The sequence below is a fragment of the Candida jiufengensis genome (genome assembly GCF_024610255.1).
Source record: "Candida jiufengensis strain CBS 10846 chromosome Unknown scaffold7, whole genome shotgun sequence".
NCBI classification, from domain to species: Eukaryota; Fungi; Ascomycota; class Pichiomycetes; order Serinales; family Debaryomycetaceae; genus Lodderomyces; species Lodderomyces jiufengensis.
In genome coordinates, this window is record NW_026261556.1 from 116,049 (window position 1) to 140,667 (window position 24,619).

Below are 24,619 nucleotides of genomic sequence, written 5' to 3' on the forward strand. Positions count from 1 at the left end.
ATCAAATTCACATAAATGGATTAACACTTCTAACACTTAAACAAGGAAGTGTCATACCAATTTCAGCTCTCAACAAAACAGGAATTTCACTTAATTCTCGAACAATTTGAATATTATAATCCCCATCTTGTTTTAATTCGAGATTTTGAATATATGGAGCTAAACCTGAACTTGAATTTTTTAAATTGTTAGTGGCAGTTGTGGTTGAATTGATGTTAGTGTGATCATTAATATCATTTGTATCTGCTACTCCTGATGATGAATTTGTTCTTGTGTTTTTTGGAGCATGAGATTGAATTGGAGATGTTGGCATTGATTTTGTTGTTGATGCTGTTGATGATGATTGATCTGAATTATTATTGTTGTTGCTATTGTTGTTTTTCAATTTTGGGATTATAAATTCAGGAACTTCTAAATTTAATTTACTCAATTTTTCAACAATAGAATCAGTTGTGAAAACATTATTATTGTTTTCCAAGATTGATCTATTTTGAATTTTAGCAGCTTGTAATGAAGAAGTTCTGTACTTGTTTTTGATTGAATTTCTATAAGATAATGAGGATTTTTCATCTGGTGGTACATAAGTTGCAGAATCAACACCTTTTTCCCAATATAATTCCAATACTCTATTAGTTTTATCAAATTCTGCTTTTACTAAAGGTAATTGATCTCCATGAACTCTTTTTTCAACTCCAATTTCTGGAATGAACACATCAAATGATGATTCATAAACTTGTATAACTGTTCCCATACATAAGATTTGACCAGCACTTTCACTAAGACCATTTATTGTTTGTGATAATAATAAATGAGTTGATTGTTCTTGAGCATTTGCTGCACAATCCTTTTTGAAATTACAATAATCAGCTAAAGATTTTAATGATTCAATATCAGTTTCATCAACAGTTTTGTTTAATACTGATTTTAATTGTCTATGAACAACTAAATCAGCATAACGTCTTAATGGAGCTGTGAAATGAGTAAATAATGGTAGATTGAAATAAAAATGATTGTAACTATCAGAATCTTGTTTACCAGCAATAAAATATTTACCTCTTGTTGAACATTTATAAAATAAAGTTTCTAAAATTCTTTGATTATTAAAATTTTCCTTCAAGATACAACTTTGTAAACTTGCAGAATTTGTTGTATCAATTTTAAAACCTAAATTTGTAGCTTTTCTAGCAAATGATTCAATTTTTTGTAATGTTGGTAAAGCTTGTCTTCTTAAAAATGCTTTGTTGCCTAAACCAACTTGAATTTTGGCTGCTATTGCTGAATTAACTTTTAATCCAATTTCAGAAATAATATCTGATGCTAAGTTATCTTCAAAAATATTTAAACTTAATGAAACTTTTTCATCATCTAATTGATCTAATAATGATAAGTTTGGAGTAATACCTAATGATTTGTTTGATAAACGATGACGACGGAATTCTTTTGCAATAAGACTAAAAGTTTTTAAATAATCACAAGTTGCTGAAGAAATTGGTTCAACTTGTTTGTTATCCATAATTTGATTAAATGATTTATAAGAGACAATTTGTTTTGGAACAATTACTGATTCATGAATAAATAAATCTTCAACTTCAAAATTTGTTGTATCAATTTCAAAAACAACTGAAATTGCTAAATTCTTTTCATTTTCTTTAAATGAAATTGCTTTGTTGACTTGTTTTGGGTATAAATGAACTGATTTTTGTGGTAAAAATATTGAAGTTGATCTTTTCTTAGATTTACGATCAACTGTTGAACCTGGTTTAATGAATTGTGCAACATCAGCAACATGAAATCCTAATTCAATCTTTGTGTTGGATAACCTTTTAACATGTAATGCATGATCAACAAATTCTCCATTTTGTGAAAAGGCAATTATATAATCATTCAAATATTCTGTCCTATTTGGGTTTGATAATTCTGCATCAACAGGTTGAATATCATAAGTAACATAATCATTATCATCCTCAGGATATTCATCACAAAGAAAATTATTATCTCTTAAAATTGAATCAACTTCAACTTCTGGATTATCAATTTTACCTAATTTTGAAACTAAAGTACCAAAAGGATGTAATGAAGTTATTGGCCATCTTTTTATAGAAGCAACAAATAATTGATCAGAATATTTTTCATGATTTTCAACAAAATCTTTTGGTGCTTGTTCAGTTGGTATAGCAATTAATGGAACTTTTTTATCGGTTGGTTTAAACCAAACAATTTTTGGAGATTTTGGGGTATGAATTGAGGAATCATTACCTGATTTTTTATCTCTTGCAGCTTGTGCAGCTTGTGCTGGTCTTAATAAACCTAAAGTACCTGCAAATAATTGACCTGGAATTCTATCAACTACTGCAACAACGTGACCTGCATAAAGTGGTTTAACTTCATCATTAATTTCTTCTTCTTCAACTAAAAGTAATGATTGTCCTTCAACTTCAACATCATCATTTTTTTTCATAGTTGGTCTTTGTTTTAATGAACCTCTTCTACCTAAAAGTGATTCATCATCTTTATCATCTTTATCTGAAGAAGTAGTTATTGGTGCAGAAGTAGCATCATTATGAATATCATCATTTAAAGGTCTTGTATTATGATCTTTTCTTCTCTTTTTTTCTTCTTTTTCCTTTTTAGATTCCCAAACTTCATCAACAATTAATAATTCAACAGCTACTAAATCTCCTTCTAAAGCACGATTACGATCTTTTGATCCACAAATGAAAATATCAGCATCTAATAATCCATCTGTTGATACATATGCATCTGATCTATTTTTCTTGTTAACTCTTAATATACCAGTAACTAATCTACCTTCATTAATTAATTCTGGTAATGATGATTGAGGTAAATAAGGAGCAAAAAGTGATTTACGACCATTATTACCGGCAGTTGGTTGAGAACCCGGTTGAACTGGAATATTTGGTAAAAAATGTGATAATGATGAAACTGAGGAACCACCACCATAAGAACTATTACGAGGTCTGTGTCCAGGAACAAACATGCCAGGTGGTTCTATTGTAGATGATTGTCTTTGATGTTGTTGTAAAGGTGGAGGAGTTTGTAAATGCAGTGGTTGCTGTTGAGGAGATTGTTGTTGACTTCTCCAATTTTGATTCATTCCTTCAGAATTTCTTGATGCTGTTCTAAAATGAGAAGTTCTTCTATTATGAGAACCTCTTTCCGGTGATTGAGTAATGCTAAAATTTGGTGTTGGAGGTAATAAATTAGAATTATCTGATGGTTGAGCTGGAAACTTAAATGATTGTTGATTTTGATTTTGAGTTTGATTTTGATTTTGACCGTAAGCCATTGATCTAGAACGATTATGAGTTGTAAAAGGTGGACTTGCTGGTTCATTAGGTTTATCTGGTGGAAATTTAAATGATGCAGGTTTATTGTTATTATTATTATTATTGGTGGAAGTGGTAGTTTCATCTTCTAAATCTGAATTATGTTGTAATCTTGGACTTGTATTTAATCTATTAGTTCTTTGATGATCTGCTGCAGCAATTGCTTCATTTAATGCTAATGAATGTCTTCTTGAATGCCCATGAGCTGTTCCACTTGCAGAACCAGTTCTTTTATGAGTATTAATTGAGGATGATCTTGAATGTGACCCACGATTTATGTTGCTGTTGTTATTATTGTTGTTGTTTTGATTCACAGTTGAACTATCATGCCCAACACCCCAAGTCCATGTACTTCCACCATCAAAATTTGAAGGTGTAGTTGAAGGTTGTTGTTGAGAATATTGATATTGTTGTTGTTGCTGTTGTTCCAAAATTTGTTTTTGTTGAGCTTGAACTTGATCCAATTGACGTTGTAAATTATATTGTTCAACCATTAAAGTTGTTAATTCAGATGGTGAACGCCTATGTGCAACATGTAAATTTTTACCTTTTCTACTTGAAACTCTTGTTGGTATATCTTCGGTTTTATTCATATTATTTGTATTATTATTAGAATTATTAAATGAATTTGAAGATGGTGACGATGAATTCATAATTGAACATTTGCTAATTGATTATGATGTATGATTTATCACTGATAGTATAATTAAAGAAACTTAATAATATAATTAAATTATGTTGTTGAATTTAATTGTTGTCAAATTTAAATTAGTCAATTTAAAAAAAAAAGGAAGGAAAATAAAATGAAAACTTAAGGAATGAAAGTAATTGAATACTAATGATTAATATATTAATGAATTGTTAGTTATAATGCTAAAGTAATGTGGAAATGATGAATAAATGGATATACTAATTCAAATTCTATTCAAAAATTGAAGTAAATATAGATGGTGATAAAATTGTTGTTGATTAAAAATTAATATAAAAATTTAAGGGTAAAAAAATAAAATCGTAATTTATTATTCAAATTAAAATCAAATGGCAAAAATAAAAAAACAGGGTTTTAAATTTAGTGTGCGTTTTTTTTTTTTAATTTTGTTTTATCATTTTTTGAAGATCTTTCTTTAAAATTCTAGTTCCACGATAACCAGACTAATTTTATAAAAATAGATGACTGTAATTAAAATTTACTAAAATAATTAGTTAAATAAAATTCAATATATTTGACAAAAGTACAATCGTAGTAAATTCTATATTAACATTGAATGTTTTACATTTTTTCTCCTAATTATTAAATAATCTTGAAATGGTTGCAAATTCATAATTTCTGAGCAATTAATTATTAGATTGTTCAACTTTTCATTAATTCATTTTCTTTAAACTAATTACAGCAACAAACAACAACAACTGCTAATAACAGTATAGAAGAGTTTATGGAAAAAATAAAGGATCTAATAAATTGAAATCTTAAAGTCACGAACAAGTCAATGATTTCATTAGATTTTGTAAAATTCTCAAATCTTTATTAAGATCTCACGAAATATTTGAGATCCGCGGACTTATTTAGTGTCAAATGCAATACTTATAAATTACATATTGAAACTTTGGAAGAAATTTAGTTCTAGTGTTCGTTTAGGTTGTTTCAGTCAATAAACTAATTTGTAAATTTATAGTTCTTAGTGTTTGTTTCATTGTTGATCGATCTCACAACTAAAAATGCATTAATTTTGTTAGACGCGATGCGTGAGATGATTGTTGCAAATATACGTATCATTTGTCTTTGGCTTTGTATTGTTGAATTAACAAGGCCGATTTTAAAATCCTTTGGACTTTGGTCAATCGTCTATTCATTCCTAACCAGATTGAGATCGGAGTTTGAACGTTTAAATTTGCTACTTATTAATTCAGCAATTTTTTTACTTTGAAAATGGGCGTGTGGCGTAGTTGGTAGCGCGTTCCCTTAGCATGGGAAAGGTCATGAGTTCGATTCTTATCTCGTCCATATCCAAAAATTCATAGAATGGTTTTTTTTGTAAATACATTTATTTTGAGACCAATATTAATTCTTTTTTTTTTGCAACCAAATTTTTATCATAACAAATTATTTACAAAAAATTATAATAAATACAGATCCATTTCCTGTTTTTTATACTTTATTTTTTTAACTTACATTTCTTTTTCTTATTCAAACTACAACAAAATAAATCAATTCAAGATAGCAAATAAACAGCTCAATTAATAACTTGTCAAACAAATGCGGATATATACAGTTACAATTGAATGATTTTTATTTTTTATAAAATTAAGAAACAAAGTTCTAAATTAAGAATTGGAGGGGTTTATAACAGAATTTCACTGACTATTTCTCATAATTCCTAGTGATAAAAGAACAAATTGGTGTTAATTTAGATGATCAAAGTTGGAACTTTGGAGAAGTAAAAGATGGAATTTTATATAATACTCGTAAAATGTCATTGATTGTACTTTAAATTTAATGGGCCGTTATAAAAATTTAAATCAAGATTTGTTTTGTATAGCTTAGTTGACTAAGGTTAATTGGGAGGGCAATATAATTTGTTAGATTGAAATGGTTTGAAATTGATTTTAAGTATGTATAATCTACTAACTTTTACCCCTAGATTCAGAGATGATTGAGATATTATTTGGATAAGTTTAAGAACCACGATTCAACTTCAACGTGGACCAGTTTGGATTAAAAGTATTGTAAGTTCATTTAGTCAATCAAATACTCAAATTGGAATTACATTCAAATTATCTATATAAAAAAGCCATATAAAGTACTTAAATATATCAATAGACTAACCTATAAACTTTTGATTAATTTTTAGGTTTTCAGTTTTGAACCACTTTTAGATTTAGCCTATATCCATTTGGTACATGAATGTCTTAATTTTCGAAAGCTTTATGTACATTCGAATATAACTTTCCACTAGATTTATGTAGTTACATGGTCTTTTATCTCAATATTTAACCTATCTTCGCTAAACTAGTTATTTCTTTGGCTACAGGAAATTGTTTGTTGTGAAAGCCATATTGATCTACAAACTATATTACTGTTTTAAAGTTCAATTTTTGACTTTTAAAATTTCATCGTGGTAAAAATTTATTTACTATTGGTCTGTCCTTAATAATAACACATTATTTGTCTACTAATTTTCTATCCAGTCTATTTCAACTTTATTTTTTTTATAATTTGAAATCATTAATGACAAAGATTTTAAATAATAAAATTTGAGTCAAAAGTTTTACATGTGTGTATTTAATCTTAAAATTCTAAAAAATTGAGCAGTATTAAATATTTAAATTGTATAAACATGTAAATTTTTATTTATAAAGTCATATTGCGATAGAATTTGAAACAGAAAATAAAAAAAAGAAATAATATTCTGAAACCAAGAAATATATAAATGAGATAAAAATGCAAACAATATAGAACAAAAAATCTTTACTCGTGTTTATAGCTATTCAAAAGTACCAAATGGATAAAATGGATATGAACCGTTAAAACCCTTTCAACTAGTACGAAAATCAATTAAATATTGAAGTTTTAAACTGCCGCAAAATTGAAAGTTTTGTTTTTCATTTTTTTTGTCAATCATTATTTTTCATTCTAATTTTGATGCAAAATAAGTAGCATAAACAAATTTTTAAACTCATGATCAATTTTCAATAGCTAAAGAATTCAAAATAAGTCAGTAAGGTTTTATCAGGATGAAAATCATTATTAAATTTCATCATAGCCCACTCCTCGTTTAAAATTAAAATTTTCGTAAAAATGTCATAATATTAATCTATACCTAAATATAATAATATTTTATATTTATTCATACAGTTTTTAAAGAGAATCAAAAATTTACATAAGGGTTTTGATAATAATTTTGACATATTATTGTTAATAATCATCTGCTAATATCGTATTAATAGGTTCATTTTCATTATTTTCACATGTAAAATAATTATTATTTTATCTTGTCATATTTTTCCTCAAATTATATTTCTTGGATTATATAATAATTTATCATAATAAATTATTCTTGAACAGTAAGTAACTTAATTTTAACTCCTTTTCAAATAACTGTAAAAAATGGTAATAAATAATAAAATAATAAAATAATAATAATAATAATTAAAATTGAAACAAGATAACTAGGTTTACTATTATACAATTAATATTACAACATTATAAAATAATAAAATTTATGTAAACTAAAAATAGAAACAAAATAATTGACCTTAATTTCAGTTAACCGCAGTACCCAACACAAGCTACAGTCAAAATTTACCACAAAGTATTTCGTACAATCTTGAATAAATTAATTAGGGGTCAAATTAGAATTTTGATTTAAGTATTAAATTTATAAATTAATTAAAAATCAAAACAGAAGAAAAAAATAAAATAAAATTTTTAAAACGTTTAAATTAATTCTTAAAAATATAAATCAATTTCATCTTTTATTGATTTAAATTCTTTACTCATATAACTATTTTCATTCCATATTTTTTTTTGAATTTATATATACAATTGATTGATCTTAATATAATTTTGATTCAAATCAATTAAATTTTCAAAATTATTCATTTGCATTTTTACATTCTTTTATATATTTTAAGTTTCTTTTTTATATCACCTATATTGCACCATTTATTTTAAATCATAGTATATATTCATTCGTTTTAAATTTTTATACTCAAGAACAACTCAAAGTAACACCCAACACGCTATCACAATTTACTTCATATTAATTACGAAATGACAATAGAATCAAATCAATCAATTATAGATTTATTTAAAAATGCAAATCAAGAACAAATTTTTAAATATTTTGATGAATTAAATTTAGATGAACAAAATTCATTAATTAAACAATTATCTAAAATAGAAAATCCTTCTAATTTAATAAAAACAGTTGCAAAAGCTATAAAATATTCTCAACAAAATTCAGAAGAAAATGATATTTTCACTCAATTACCAAATGAACAAACTGCTTCAACTTTAGATTTAGATGATGAAGTGCTATTAAATTGGTCAAATTTAGGGTTTGAAGCTATTTCAAAGGGTGAAGTTGCCATATTATTAATGGCTGGTGGTCAAGGTACAAGATTAGGTTCATCTGATCCAAAGGGATGTTTTAATATAAATTTACCATCATCAAAATCATTATTTGAAATTCAAGCTGAAAAAATTATAAAAATTGAAAAATTAACTCAATCTAAATATAATTTATCAACCAAACCTGAAATTATGTGGTACATAATGACTTCAGGACCAACAAGAGAATCAACTGAAAAATTTTTTAAATTAAATAATTATTTTAATTTAAATTCTAAACAAATTAAATTTTTTAATCAAGGTACATTACCATGTTTTAATTTATCTGGAGATAAAATTCTATTAAATTCTAAAAATTCAATATGTGAATCACCAGATGGTAATGGAGGATTATATAAAGCATTACTAGAAAATAAAATTATTGATGATTTAAATTCTAAAAAAATAAAACATATACATATGTATTGTGTTGATAATTCATTAGTTAAAGTAGCTGATCCTATTTTTTTAGGTTTTGCAATTGATAAAAAATTTGATTTAGCTACTAAAGTTGTACGTAAAAGAGATTCTTCAGAAAGTGTTGGATTAATTGTATTAAATGATAAATTAAAAAGACCTTGTGTTATTGAATATTCTGAAATTTCAAAAGAATTAAGTGAAAAAATAGATCCAAAAGATTCTTCATTATTATTTTTAAGAGCAGCAAATATAGTAAATCATTATTATTCAGTAGATTTATTAACTAAAATGATTCCTAAATGGATTAAATCACAAGAATTTTTACCTTTCCATATTGCCAAAAAGAAAATTCCATGTATAAATTTAAAGACTAATCAATTTCAAAAACCAACAGAACCAAATGGTATAAAATTAGAACAATTTATATTTGACGTTTTCCCACTGATTGAATTATCAAAATTTGGTTGTTTAGAAGTAGATAGAAATGAAGAATTTTCACCTTTAAAAAATGCAGATGGTGCTAAAAATGATACTCCAACAACTTGTAAATTACATTATTTAAAAAGAGGTACTAAATGGATTATTGAAAATGGTGGGATTTTAGAAAATAAAGATGATTTAATTGAAGTTATGCCATTAACTTCTTATAGTGGTGAAGGTTTAGAATTTGTAAAAGGTCAAAAATTTAAAAATGGGGATATTATTTAAAATGGCGGTAAAAAATTAAAGGACATATAAAGTATATATACATATAGACATAAGGTATTTAAAAATAAAAAGGTAAAAATTATTTATTAATTTGAAATTGCTCTATATTCTTATAAGCTATATTCTTTTAAGCTAATAATTGATTCATTTGTTCAACCGTATAATCCAAGATATATGTATTTTCAATAATATCATCAATTCTATTATAATGTCGTTCATTATATGGTAATATACTATCAATAATTTTTATAAGTCCAGGAATTTCAATAAGTTTTGAAATTGGAAATTTAGATAATATAACAGATATTAAAATTTGAGAAATTTCAAAAAATTTAAAATTAATATTCCAATCTCTTATTTTTTTAAAAAGTAATAAAAGTTGTTCATTTGTTAATTTACTTAAAGTGTTTTCAAGTTCAAATGATCCAATTTTTGATAAGGGATCTTGATTTAATGAAATACATGATTGTAAAACATTATATAATCTCATTGAATGATTTAAAGTTAATGCTAATAAAAATGCTTTTGACCATTGATTATTTTTAATATTATTTGATAATTCTTGTTCTTGTTCAATTTTGTATTTTTGTTCCATTTGTTTTTGTTTGTTTTCTTGATCTGTATTATCTTTCCATTGGACAATTTTACCATCTGAATCACATGTAATAAATTCATTACCTTCATTATCTTTTAAACTTAATGACCAAATTCTATTATTATGATAATCTAAAGTTTTTAAATTGTTTTCATTTTTAAAATCCCAAATTTTAATTAATCCATCAGCTCCACATGATATTAATTGTGGTACTGCAGAATTAAAAAATTTAACTCTTTGGATTGAATTAGTATGTCCTTCTAAAGTTTTTATACATGAAAAATCTTTTAATGACCATACTTTTATAGTTTTATCTCCTGATCCAGTAACTATAAATTTATCAAATTTATAAAAATTTATATCCCACAATCCTCGTTTATGACCTTTTAATATACCTATTGTTTCCCCCGTGTCAACTTGCCATATTTTACCTAATTTATCATAAGATGCAGTTGCAAACATTTCATCATTAGGAGAAATATCAATTGAATTTATATCTTTATCATGTGCTCTTCTTGTATATACTGATGTTTTTACAACACCATTAGATTTAGGGATATTCCATTTTTTAATTGTTAAATCATTTGATCCAGTTATTATAAATTTAGGTTGTTCATCATTTCCTAAAACTTTATTTATAGCAATTGCAGTAACTGATCCAGAATGACCTTGATAAGTTGAATGTAAATTAAAAGTTTTGTAGGTATCATCCCATTTCCATAATTTAGCTTCTCCATCTTTTGAAGCAGTAGCTACCCATAACCCATCTGGTGTAACATCAATAGCATTTAAAATATCAGTATGACCTTCACATATTTTTAATTCAAATGGTTTTTGTAAATTTATAATTCTTAATGATGGTGAATTTGTAGCCATTGCTAAATAATTGTTATTTGGTCCTACGTAACGAGAATCTGCTATAATTCCTTGATTTCCTGCAATTCTTTTGATTATTGGTAAATTTATAACTTCATCATATTCATCTACTTCTGTAATTTTTATTATTTCTTCTTCTTCTTGTTGTTGTTGTGATTGACAATCTATTTCAACTAATGTTTGATCACTTATCACGAGGTATAAATTTTGATTAAATAATTTAATAATATCAATAATTAATAATTCTTCATTTGTTTTTAATGGAGTTGGTGATTTTGCAATTAATGAACCAGTTTTTAAATCCCATAATTTTAATATATTTGCAGATCCACCAGTATAAAAAAATTCTCTATCATTTAAAAATTTTACAAACCCACTTGCTTCAATTTGTTCACCAATCGAATAAGTATATAATGATTTAAAATTTTTAGTATTATAAATAATAACAATTTGATCTCTTCCACCACTTAAAAATAATGATCCATCTTCATTAAATCCAACTCCACGTACAGCAGTATTATGATCATTCAACGTAGTTTGACATTTCCTCTTTTGTAAATCCCATATTTTAACTGTCCCCATTGTATCACCACTTGCTATTTTCCAACTCTTTAAATTATTTAATTCTCCATATATCGTTATTGAACAAATTGTAGTTCCATGACCCTTTAAAGAATGTGTAACAAATCCTCCTTCAATATCCCAAACTGTCACTACTCCATCAGATCCTCCAAATGCAAATAATGTTGATGTTGAATCACAACTTGATATATATACTGGTGATGATAATTTAAAAGTTTTTGTAACTGTTTTAGATTCTAAATTAAATATACGTAATTGTTGAGATTGTGAACATATTGCTAGATTGGACCCATCTGGAGTTATACATAAACTTGTTATATTTTCATCTTCATCATCTCCCTTTATTGTGTGGAAAATCTCATTTGTTGGTAAATCAGTTATTATTACATCTTCATTTAATGGTGTCACTAGATATTTCCCATCTGATGTTGATATAGATGCACTTGTTCCTCCTACGTAAATCGGCTCTGTTTCCTGGGGTATATATGTAGTTTTTAAATCCATTTATTCTGTATAATTTGGTTGTTGTGTTTGAAGATGATCTTTGAGATTTTGGTTGTAAATATATATTTTGCAACAAGTTTTTTTTCTGTGCACCATATCTAAACTTCGTTCGATGAGCATTGTACAAACAACAGACAAATTAATTACAAAGTACAATTATTTATTTAATAAATATTACATAGTCATCTACATAAATTAATCTACATCCAATCTAGTCCTAAAGATTTAGCAGTATTTTGCATATACATCTCAATATAATCTTCTAATCCTTTATTTTTAGAATTAGATCCACCTATCCATTGTTTAAATCTAATAAAATAAAATACAAGACCAGAAAATAAAAGGCTAAATTTAATCTTATAAATATCAAAATAGTTTGACCAAGTTAGATGTGAATCACCAGAGGATAATCCATTAATAGCTTGATTAGTTAATAAATTAATTCTATTAACTGGTGATCCAAATTGTTGATTTATATTTTGAATCATTCTCATTGTTCTTGCTAAAAATGGTAATTCCATGGGGAATTTCAGTCTATCTCCAATAAAATCTTTTAATAAATCTGATACATCCAGTTTATCATTATCTGAATTCTTTGATTTATCTAATTTAATTGGTCTTAATGAAATTATAGTTGCGAAAATATTTGTTGAATTTATCCCCCATTGCTTTCCAATTTGTTCTATACCTTTCCTGTTTAATATGAACAAATCTTTCCATAAAGTACAATATTGTAATTTGAATTTTTTATCTAAAGTAATGTATAATCCATGATCTAATAAAATTAATTGTTGTTTACCTCTTGAATCAAATTTTACTAATAAATTACCTGGATGTGGATCAGAATGTACAAATCCATAATTAAAAATTTGTCTACCAAATAAAATGATATATTGATTCATTACTTGTTTTAAATCAAATCCATGATTTATTAATTTATTTTTATCAGTTAATGATATACCATCAATCCATTCAGCTGGTAAGACTTGACTTGTAGTCAATTCTGGATAATTTTCAGGTATTCTAATATTTAAATTCTTCAATGCTGAATCATTATCAGTAAATCTTTGTAATTTTAAAGCATTTTCCATTTCATTTATAAAATTAGTTTCTTTTATTAATTGTTCAGATACATATTTTGAAAACATACTTAAAGGAACATCAAAAACTTTTTCATAAACTTTATTGATCAACCTATAAATTAATAAATCAACAACGATTTGTTTATCAATATAATCATGTTGGATCTTAAGAGCAATTTCTTTTGATCCAAATTTTTCATTAAATTTTGCTTTGTGCACCTGAGCTATTGATGCACTTGCTATAGGTTTATGATCAATCCATTCAAAATATTCATTTTCATAATTTTCTCCTAAATTTTTTTTCAACACTTTATTCATTTTATCCCAAGAATCAAATGGTGCTTCATCGTAAAGTTTGGGAAATTTTTCTTGAAATGCTTTTGGAAATAAATTACCTTGATTTGCTATTGCTTGACCTAATTTTATATAAAGTCCTTTATTTAATGTTAACATTTGTAATAATCTTTCACTTGCAATTTCATGTAATTCATTCAAATCTGCGTAATTTTTAGAATTATATCCATATTCATAAGCTATCCATAATAATACATATAATGCTCTCACTGATCTTGTTATTAAACTTGAATTATATTCTTTATCTAGCACATATATTGTACCTCCACTTAAAGTAATGATCCCTGTTGTAATTATGACATTTCTAAATAGGTTTGATTTCTTGATCTTTGGTTTTGGTGTAATTGGTCTATTAATAGTATTGGTTGCTAAATTTCGATTATATCTTGTGATAATACTAAATTTTAAAAACTTATTATTTTTAAAGCATATTGGTCTTAGTAACATTTAATTATGTGCATATATAATGTACTGACTGGTTTTGAGTGATGCAACTTTCAGTGAATATCTACTTTATATATTATTTGAATGATTTGTTATAACTTTAATATCATGACTATTTTGAATTTAATAAAAGTTGCAGCCAAATTGAATTTAAATATTTCTTTCGGTTAAATTTAAAATTAACTCCAGTGCTTAGGAAAATCAGTGTGAGTCAAGTGGTAGCATAAATTCTAACCAACCGAATAATAAGAAAAATTCCTCTCAATTTATTATGCTGACTACATACACAATTTAAAAGATCAATTTCTCCAGGTTTTATAAAAATTAACCAAAGCTCATACAATAAATACATCAATTACAACAAAGAATGTTATCGCGTCAAATACAAAAACCAATAATATCAACATTACGTTCACAAACCTCCATTATAAGATTTAATTCTACAACAACAACAACAATACCAGTTGTTAAAACTAAAAAAGTTGGAGCTTTTAGAGGTGGATTTATTGGATTTTTATTAGGTGTTACTGCAACTGGTGCAGCTTCATATTATTATTTATTGGATCAATATAATTTTGCAAATACTGTTGTTGTTGCTGATATTATTGCTTTACAGAATTCTATTGATAGTTTGGAAAAACATGTTAAATCACTTGATGAAAAAAAATAGAAATTGACGAAAGAATAAAATGGAAGGGGGTAGTTGCATAAAAGCTAATTGATCAATTTGAAAAGGATGTCGATTTTGTGTGGGTAATTATTATAATATATATACATGTATTTACAAAAAAATTATATATATAATTCTTAAATTAATAATAAAAGATTTCTATAAAGTTTTGATTAATTGTCTATGGTGTAATCGTTTATAATCATGAAATTTCTTTCAAAAATTGTATTGAATCATTTAAAAATTTCTTAAATTCAGTTTTGGAAAGATTACCATTTTCACCAATTAAAATTTCAAATTTTTGACCATTTAATGAACCACCTTCAATTATACTTAAAATTAATTCTTTATTATTATTAAATTCAAAATTTAAGTCTGTTTTATATAAGATATGTAAAAAATCATAAATAATATTAGTTCCATTAATGTTTAAATTTATAGAATTTGGTAAGTTGATTTTGGATTTAGATTTTGAATTGAAATTTAAATTGGAGTTTTTGATGAAATTGATTAGATCTGGTTGATTTTTGAAAGCTTGGTATTGTTCATCAACTTCGTCACTTGATTTTGTTTCTGTCTCCTTACTTTGTTTTACTGGTTTTTGAGGGTATAATAAATCACCAATTATCAATTTTGAAATCTTTAAATCATTAATCAAATTAGGACATAATACATTATATTGATTCATTGATTCAATTGATAAAATTTTTAAAGTTTCTAATTTTATTTGACCCCAATCATTTAAATCAGCTTGAATTTCAATTGGTGGATAATTTGAATAATCTTGATTTTGGTTATTGAAAATAGAAGGAATTAATTTTATTTGTATCTTGTTTGTAAAAATTTGATTTCCGTTATTATATAATATTGGTAAATTTATCGCTTGATCTATTAAGTATGGTTCATTTGTTAAGAATTCGTATTGATTTTTGTCAGTAGAATCAAGATTTGCTGAGTCTATCGGTGGTGGTAATAAATTTGTGTCCAATTTGGGGGTCTTCAATAATAATGATCCGAATTGAGTGGTATATGCAGAATATGACTCAGAATCTTTTGAAGTTCCATTCAACCCTTCAGTGAAACTTGTATTGTTCAATTTATTGTATAAATCATCAATCTCGGTATTTGTGAAGACATGTTGTTCAACGTCTTTGTTTGATTTTGAAATAGGTGGTTCCTCTGGTTGAAAATTTGGTTCTTCTGGCAATATAGAATTTGTTCCATATTTGTCTGAATCTTCCAATAAATCATCAAATAAGCCTAAACTTGAATCATCATCATCTTTACTATACGCTCCCAACTCTGTTCTCAAATTATCCAAGATTTTATCATTATTTTGTACTTTACCTTGACCTTCAACATCGACTATTAAATTTGAAACATCAGGAAACTCATTTGGGTCATAATCCTGTTCAGAAAATTTACCTAATTCATGTCTTAATTCTTCAAGATTACTGTGATTTTCATTTATATCTGTACTGTTGGCTGATTTTTCTCTGTTTTCTAAGACTTTATCCAAATTAAACTTATCGTCATCTATGGCAGCTTCATTTGTAGATGATCCTTTCAACATATTTAATATATCATCAGAAATTGATTTATCAACAAACTCATTTTCATTTGAGTTATCAACATTCAACAATAATTTGTGATCAACCAAATCATCTAATTGTTTCAGATTAAGAAAATTTTCATTCATTTTATCAAACTTCTCAAAAATAATTTCATTACCTGTTTTCAAACCTGGTTTAAGGTCCTTATTTCTGAAAATATTGTAATATTGAAATTGCTTATCATACCATGACCATACTTCGTTATTCAAAAATGGAATGAATTGGACATTTTGTAATTCTTTTTCATTGAAAATTTTAGTCTGAATATGAGGATTTTTATCGATTGACCAAGATATCAATCTTTTTGCAACATTTATATCATTTTCAGAATTTGCAAAAATTTGGAACTTATTTTTAGGCAATGGTGTGAAAAATACAGACGAATTTCTGGATATTTCCTCAAAGTTTAATTCCTTGATATTTGCAAAAGATGGTAACTCAATTTCTTCAACTTTTAAATTATTTTTAAATTGTACTAACTCGGCTTCAAAGTAATTTAGACTTGATAATAATCCTGAAACTATTAATTTGGAATTTGTATATTTGACCTTTAAATTCAAAGAAGTTATTAAATTTTTTAAAAAATTTGAACGTTTTGGATCAATTAAAAATCTTTGTTGGGGACTTATTTCAAATACTCTATTGTTTAATATAATTTCATTAATTGATAATTTTGAGTCTGAAGATTTATTAATTTTCCAAAAATTGAGTATAAGTTTATCCATTAAATCATTTTTAGTTGTCCTCTTATTGAATTTTGTAGTAGTTGATATATTATTTAGGTACTTTAAGATTTGAGTCTTTGTAAATGAGTCGTCCAAATGTTTTTTCAAATTCTCAAATCTTTTCACCCCTATGGTTTTTTCAAATGGTTTGAAACTTGCAATATGTTTGAATAAATCGTCATCTTCATTCTTAGGGTTGTTTAGCTTATTTTCATAAATTTCGGAGAAAATGTTTAAATTAACTTTTGGTGGCTGTTTTGTTGATTGTCGTAGTATACTTGCTGATTTTGGGTTATTGTTATTATTTTTCTTCTTCCTATTCTTGATTTGACCAGGTTTTAAGAAAATTCTTTTTGATTTATCATATGGTAATTCTAAATCATCAATAGTGGTTGTAGAAGGTTTTTGATTTGAACATATTGTTTGCGATGAAAACTGTCGTATTAAGTTATGATATCTTCTTATTGTATGCAGATGTCGTATAATCATTACAAATATGTAAAAATGTTATAGTTATAGTAATTTTATATGTTCATCTGATGGTGATGTTGATTGACTACTTTTGGCAACCAATTTTTCAACTCCATATTAATTTTTTTAATAAACCTCATCATACTCACAGTTGATTCAGAATTTTATCGCTACCAAAATTTTTGTAAAGTAGTTTACCGAAGATGAGTACCCTTGACTAAGCTATTAGTAGATATTTAATTTACTGGGAATTGGAAGCTATATAATCTTTGCAAAGTCGATAGTCCCAAAGTCTTCGGTTTTAATTGTTGGCAAGAATGTTAATAACTAATGGAAGTTTTGATGCTGAAATTTGTTTAATTTGAAGAAAAGAAAAAAAATTTCAAAGTCTCAGACGTACAAATATTAACATTTTACAACAATAATAAACTTCATTCTCAATTTACTCTTAGTCAAAAGCACTTCACGCCAAAATTAAGCACATATAAAAGTTAAGAATGTTTTCTAAATGCTCTTCGTAGAAATACTCAAATAGAAAAACCAGTAACAATAAGAAAATAATGTAAGAAACTGCCTAGCACTTTATTTAACAACGCATCAACCACCAAACAAAGAATGCATATCTCTTAAGTTCTTTACATGATTTATTTAAACGAAACAAAAGGAACAAAAAGATAAAAAATGCGTGAGTTTTAATCTTTACCTTCCTGAGACTAGATTATATAAGGAGAAAATTTCATGTACAAGAAAAAAACGGAAAATTCAAATTGATTATGAAGTTTGAAGCATATATCCGAAACAACAAAACGTTTTTTTCTATTTTTTCTTAAAATACTTGGTTTTCTGTTATCGTTATGATTTAATTCGTTTCAGCTCAATTTCAAGTTTTCAAGGCTTTGATAATCAAGAAAAATTGAATCACGTTTGAGTAACTAAATTTAGATTATTATTTATCCTTAAAATTCCGTTTATTATAATTTCATATTAATGGTGAATTTGTAACTGATTTGGAAATCTGGATTACTTGCAATAAAATTATTATTATTTTTTTAATGAGGTAAAAAATACCCTTTTTTTTTACATCTTGAGATTTATACACAAAAAGTCATTTGATGAAAGATGATGTACAACTTTGATAGTTATAATAATGGCACTTTTGTCAGTAAAATATCATTCAATATGAAGTCTGAGAGGGAACAACATATACTACACTCTAGAGAAACACCACATTAAGTATCACATAAAATAAATTAATTTAATAAAAAAACAAACTTTTAACACTCTCACACTCACGATATAAAATATAATAATATTCTCTAAATAATAATTAATAAAATTGAAACACATTGATTGAAATAAAATTTGTTCTTTTTTTTGGGGATTTTTAGGATTAAATTTTTCTGGAATGAAAATAATTGGATAATATAATTTTACAACATTTTTGAAGAACTGAAATATAATTTTTGAATTTAATTTTAGGTAGTAATCTTGTCATTTGATTGAAGTAATTGATGATGATGATAACAACAATTTGGAAACAATTTATCTTCTAGTAACTTACACAACTTTTCTTCGCTTTATATCGTCCTCACTACTTGACCTAGATGATGAACCATTTTTGTCTTCTTCAGTAATAACCAGTGATAAGTAAAGTGGTGGTTGTTTTATTTCCTTTTGATTTTGATTAGCATTTGTAATTGAATTTGTAGGTAGAACAGTTTTTGGTGATGACGATCTTGATGTTGAGTCATTAGCTGAAGAATTTGAATCATCAAGTAGTGAAGTTACAGATACTTTTTTGTTTGGTTTTATTATAGTTGTAGTTGTTGAGTTATTATTCACATTTGATTGTTCAAATACTGATTTTGACAATGGAGAATTTGATCTATTAACTGGTGTGGTTGGTCTTGGTGATTGTCTGACTCTACTGTTGGTTGACTGAAGTGGTTGTGGCTGTGCAAAAGCAGATGTGAAATAACTTTGTTGTTGCTGCTGTTGTTGTTGAATCAGTGCTGACTGTGGTTGACTATTTACTATAGATATTGGTGATTGAGGAGTACCTGATCTACCATCATCAAGAATTTCATGTGGTGCAATAGATATTGAACTCTTATTAGTATAACTTATTGAACCAAATGATGAAGTACGTTGGAATGAATGCATTGAAGAAATTGATGATTTGTTTGAAAATATAGATGACGATGAATGTGAACCTATTGATCCTGTTCCACTGGCCCCTCCATTTATTGAATTTGAATTAACCCCACCTCCACTACCACTATTTCTAGTTGCACTACCACCTTTGGAAGCTGCATGTAGTTCAAATACTGACGGTCTTAATCTCTCTTGTAATGATGTTGATAGTATTGACGGCTTTTTGGAGAAAGATGGACGAGTCATTGGTTGTGGTCTTGGTGGTTGTTCTTGTTGCTGAGGTTGAGATGGTGTAGGAAAGTTGGAGATGGTCGCATTTTGTGGTTGAGATTGAAATGCACTAACTGGAGGTAAAGGTGTCAAAGGTAATGAAGTTGAAGTTGCATTGGATGATAAAATTGATGATGGCTGTGAGGAAACGGCATCATTATTGACAAGTTTTGTAGTTGGAGATGCAGAAGTTCTAGGATTGAACTTGTTCACTTCGTTTGTTGACGATGTAGATGAAGATATGCTAGTTTTGTAATGAGGGATTGGAGCAACGATAGGAGTGACAGTAGATGCGTTTCTTGAATCAACTTGAGATGGTGATTGTAGAATAGTTGATTGAGAAGTTGATGTTGAATTTGTACTCAAACTTGAAAGACCTGGTCGATGATTCAGTGAAGGTGGTGGGAAGTTTATTGAGGATTGCCTTGCTATTGATGATGTCGGGGTTTCCAGATCTTTTGATTTGTTGACTATTGATGTTACAGTAGATGGAGTTGATTTCTGTGCTAAATTCATTATGGTTGGTGGTGTTGGAATTGATGTTGAAGCTGTGGTTGTAGTTGAAGATGAAGGTTGTGGCATTGGGGCCAATGGATCGAATAATAATGAAGGATGCCTTTGTCTTGAACCATGATCTTCCCAAACTTTTCTGAATTGTAAATTTGGTGTGAAATTGTTTGGAGTTTTGACTCTTTGATCAATACCAACTGGTTGATTAGGTGATTGTTGTTGTTGCGATGGTTGATTGAACATTTGTGAATTTTGAGATGTTGGATCTGATCCCGTTTTTATTAAGTTTGGCTTTTGATTGTGCGAAGGTTGTTGCTGTTGTTGAGGTAATGAACCAAACGATGAAGATCCTGTTTGTGTTTGATATAATGCAGGCTGTCGTTGTTGTTGTGGTGGTGGTGGTGGTGGTGGGTTAAATACTTGATTTGGACCGAAATTTCCTGTTGACTGCTGCTGTGATGGATGATAAATAATCTGAGGTTGTTGTTGATTATTATTATATCCAAATTGGAGCGCTTGTGGTGGGTAATTTGGAGGTTGATGGTATTGAACATCTTGTGGATTATAATACATAGGATATGAAGCTTGCGTTATTCCTTGTGGTTGATGTTGTGGTGGGAATGGTTGCTGTTGACCTTGATAAAATTGTTGAGGTTCATATGTAGAAAATTGACGATGCGGTATTTGTTCATTTGAATAATGCTGAGGTGGATATTGAGCGTAATGTTGTTGATCTGGAATTGTTTGTTGTTGAAATGCTGATGAAGAAGATGATGAACTATTTCTTTGAGATTTAGAATTGTTCTCGTTGCTATAACTATTATTTCTTGAATTATTATTCGAACTGGATCGTCTTTTAATATATATTAGTGAATTTTCATCTCCCTTTTTGAATTTCCCACTCAGATGTTTAAATTCCCAAATAGGCGGTATATCCTTATCAGTAAACTCTTGATTATTTGGATTATTATCAAAATTTGATGGATTGTTCATATTTGGAAAATAATTACCATTTTGTAAATTAGGAACCATAAAGTTTGAGTTCATACTATTGAGCATATTTGAATTATTCGAATAATTACCATTGCTATTATTTGGATCACTTACTTTATGAAATCCATACATATGTAATTGTCTTACAAAACTTGCAACATTACCATGTTTAAAATATCTTGTTAGACAATTTGCAAATTCTTTACCTGGATATAAGGAGAATGTATTATTTTCCGGATTATTATGACTCCACCAAATTAGATTATCCAAGCTTGGATCACTCAACATAGTATATAATTTATGAACAAATGCATTCTTCTTTATTCGAGTCTCTCCTTGATTTTTTTTCGTCATGATGTTTTATGAGTATGTTATATGATTTATACTCTATCAAATTATTCTCTATAATGCCTCGCTCGAATCGATGAACTGCTTTATATCTTCTGGTTCTAATTACTCTGATTGACTTTATCCCTCTCAAATTTTCTCACCCTACCCAATCTCTCTTGTTCTCACTCTTCGTGTTGAAGCTAAGGCTATTCGGAGTAAACTTTGTAAATCTTATTTGTTTTAAATTTTTAGGTAAATTATATACAGATTATTTTGAAATTGAATAAATTGATTAAATCAAGTAGATGTATATAATTTTGAATATTGGAGTGTATATAGGTAGTTTTTATTGATATGGTTCTTGAATTCATTAATGTTAAAAGTTACTATTATATTTCTTAAAAAATTCAAGTAAATAATAATACAACAAATATTTCTTGTGTGAGTCTTGAGTAGTATTTCCGATTAAAATCACAGTACAATTGTTTTCTCAGCTCTAATTGAAAAATAATAGAATAGATATTGGCTAATGAATAAAGGAGTGAATAATGATTTTTATTTTGTCCAAAAAAATCTTGTCTAATCTTGTAAAATTTTATCTCAGTGTAATTGATTGAATGAATACCTAATTTTACTTAAATGATGAATTTTTTCAATGGAAAAAGTTAAAACCTAATAATCGTCACTTATAAAATTGAATACAATTTATTTCAAAGTAATCAATTTTTGAAATATAATAATTATTTATTTTATGTAATAAAAAGGGACTGATTTTCCTAATAAAATATAATATTAAACTGGAAAAATTTCTTATTTAAGATTATTATAAATTTAACTTGTTGAAAATTCAGGTTATAAAATTAGGGCTTGTTTTCTTGATTGATATATAATAAATCTTTAAAATGTTTAATACTAATGATATTTTTATAGTGCTCGGACTTTCTTTATATATTATATTAATCTCCCCTCTATATCGTAAATGTGAAGAAGATGCTGGTTTGTAATTATTCTATAATGAAAATCGTCAGTTTTGATGAATTTAAACTTTTGTAATCTTCTCTTAACTTGGCAAATGGTGGTGAAAATTTTGGTTGTAAATGAATGAATATATTTGTTAAAAATTTTACTAATGTATTTTATCCACGAATTAATATGTGTATATATATAATCAACTTAATTAAATGGTATTTCTTGACAAATTTATCAAATTATTGAGTATACTTGAATGAATCTTAATAATATATAACCCTATTAAGATTGAGGGCTAAGTTTCTTGTAGATACCTTAAATAATATAAAAATACAAATTTAAAATTTAAAAAATTGAAGTGAAAAAATAAAAAAAATAAAAAATTAATTTTTATAAAATAAAAAAATAAAATAAAAAAATTTTGTATGAAAAAAATATTATTATTATTAGACTATAATTAATTAATTGAATAATATAATTACGTGGTAAATGAAATTTATTAATGAAATTTTGATGGTAAATTCAATGAAATGTATACTTGAGTAAGATGAATAAGAATAAAACGAATACAAATAAAACCCTTTATAAGGTGAAAGAAAGATATAAATCTTATTCTTTTCAAAATCACTGAAAATATTGTAGAAGAAAAAATTTGTATTTGACAAAATTTAATTTATGTACTCGATTATCACTTATGGTTTTTGATTGCCTAAATTTATCAAATTAACAAGTAAATTAAATAAATAATAATTTAAATAATAAACTAATAATCAAAATAGAATAGTAACTTAATTTACTAAATTTTAATCAAAATATGTTAACAAATATTGTTTAATACTAATTAACATTAACAAAATAATTGAATATAAATTCACTAAAAATTTCATTAAACTAAAAATTAAACTAAAAAATTCCATGAAATAACACAATTGGAATCAATAAAAGTTTAAAATTTTTAATGTAGATTAAATAAAAAATTGTTAATTAATTATATATGTTTAACAGGTTAATTTAATAGTACATTTATGGTTTGAAAAGGAACAATTATGTCATATTTCTTAATTTAAGCTATAATAGTAAGTTCTACATATCCGATTTGTGGGAAAGGAATTCAGAGCTTTGTACTTCAATATAGTCGAGAGTTGATACAATTTAACATTTTCTAAAATCTGATGAAATTAAATTGCAAAATTGATGAAGCCAGCATTTAGAGCGAGGGTTTAATTTTTTTCAAAATGGATTTTCAAATTAAGCGGTTATAATTTAGATTTCAAAACTTCTACCCCTTTGTAAAACATTTAAAGAAACTAAATTTTATAAATTATAATGAATTTCACATTTATTAATCTATTTATAATGAACTAGTCTAAAAAATTTGATTTAAATTCCCATACTACTGAATTACTAATTTGTTGAGTAATCCAATATGTAATCACTAAAAAACCTTATTATTACAATAACTCTCAAAAAAGTTCAATTAAAATGTTTTAATTTCCGGCTAGTTTTAGTTCAAATTTTAGATTCTTCTCCTTCCTTTCTCCTGAACAGAATTTTCTGATAGATAGTGGAGTTGTGATGAAAAGTATAGCAGATGAACTAAAATTTTGCAAATCGAAATAACAAAAATCTCGGTGGTTATGAGTGTTTATTTTTATGGAGAGATTAAACATTAATGTTTTTTACTAAATATTAGCAGTGTTTATTTCAATAAATAATTGGCTATGTAAATATTTGTGTCAAGACTGTGTCTTATCTACAGAAAATAAACTAAACTTAAAACATAACCTTTTGATTTAGTTGCTACATAATTGGATTATAAATCAACCGACCAATTTTTTATTCTTGTCAATTTAGCAAGTGAACAAACTTTAATTTTGTAAAAAAATAGAAGA

General features: G+C 26.3%; 7 protein-coding genes across 7 annotated transcripts; 2 read left to right on the plus strand and 5 right to left on the minus strand. All coding sequences in view use genetic code 12, as the record gives it.

Annotated features, from left to right (window-relative positions):
* Positions 1 to 7: 7 nt before the first annotated feature.
* SSD1 (mRNA-binding translational repressor) lies at positions 8 to 4,000 on the minus strand (the record flags this gene model as incomplete). The annotated part of the gene is made up of 1 exon (XM_051766630.1): positions 8 to 4,000. One exon carries the CDS (start codon positions 3,998 to 4,000, stop codon positions 8 to 10), a length of 3,993 nt encoding a protein of 1,330 aa, XP_051621904.1.
* Positions 4,001 to 8,118: 4,118 nt separating this feature from the next.
* Positions 8,119 to 9,585, plus strand: UAP1 (UDP-N-acetylglucosamine diphosphorylase; the record flags this gene model as incomplete). The annotated part of the gene is made up of 1 exon (XM_051766631.1): positions 8,119 to 9,585. One exon carries the CDS (start codon positions 8,119 to 8,121, stop codon positions 9,583 to 9,585), a length of 1,467 nt encoding a protein of 488 aa, XP_051621905.1.
* Positions 9,586 to 9,712: 127 nt separating this feature from the next.
* On the minus strand, positions 9,713 to 12,142 carry UTP13 (Utp13p; the record flags this gene model as incomplete). The annotated part of the gene is made up of 1 exon (XM_051766632.1): positions 9,713 to 12,142. The coding sequence occupies one exon, from the start codon at positions 12,140 to 12,142 to the stop codon at positions 9,713 to 9,715; it is 2,430 nt and encodes an 809-aa protein (XP_051621906.1).
* Positions 12,143 to 12,342: 200 nt separating this feature from the next.
* KGF54_000693 (uncharacterized protein) lies at positions 12,343 to 14,025 on the minus strand (the record flags this gene model as incomplete). Its single annotated transcript, XM_051766633.1, has 1 exon — positions 12,343 to 14,025. One exon carries the CDS (start codon positions 14,023 to 14,025, stop codon positions 12,343 to 12,345), a length of 1,683 nt encoding a protein of 560 aa, XP_051621907.1.
* Positions 14,026 to 14,389: 364 nt separating this feature from the next.
* KGF54_000694 (uncharacterized protein) lies at positions 14,390 to 14,692 on the plus strand (the record flags this gene model as incomplete). The annotated part of the gene is made up of 1 exon (XM_051766634.1): positions 14,390 to 14,692. The coding sequence occupies one exon, from the start codon at positions 14,390 to 14,392 to the stop codon at positions 14,690 to 14,692; it is 303 nt and encodes a 100-aa protein (XP_051621908.1).
* Positions 14,693 to 14,894: 202 nt separating this feature from the next.
* Positions 14,895 to 17,519, minus strand: KGF54_000695 (uncharacterized protein; the record flags this gene model as incomplete). Its single annotated transcript, XM_051766635.1, has 1 exon — positions 14,895 to 17,519. One exon carries the CDS (start codon positions 17,517 to 17,519, stop codon positions 14,895 to 14,897), a length of 2,625 nt encoding a protein of 874 aa, XP_051621909.1.
* A 1,539-nt stretch (positions 17,520 to 19,058) lies between these two features.
* Positions 19,059 to 21,782, minus strand: SFL2 (Sfl2p; the record flags this gene model as incomplete). The annotated part of the gene is made up of 1 exon (XM_051766636.1): positions 19,059 to 21,782. The coding sequence occupies one exon, from the start codon at positions 21,780 to 21,782 to the stop codon at positions 19,059 to 19,061; it is 2,724 nt and encodes a 907-aa protein (XP_051621910.1).
* Positions 21,783 to 24,619: the final 2,837 nt, after the last annotated feature.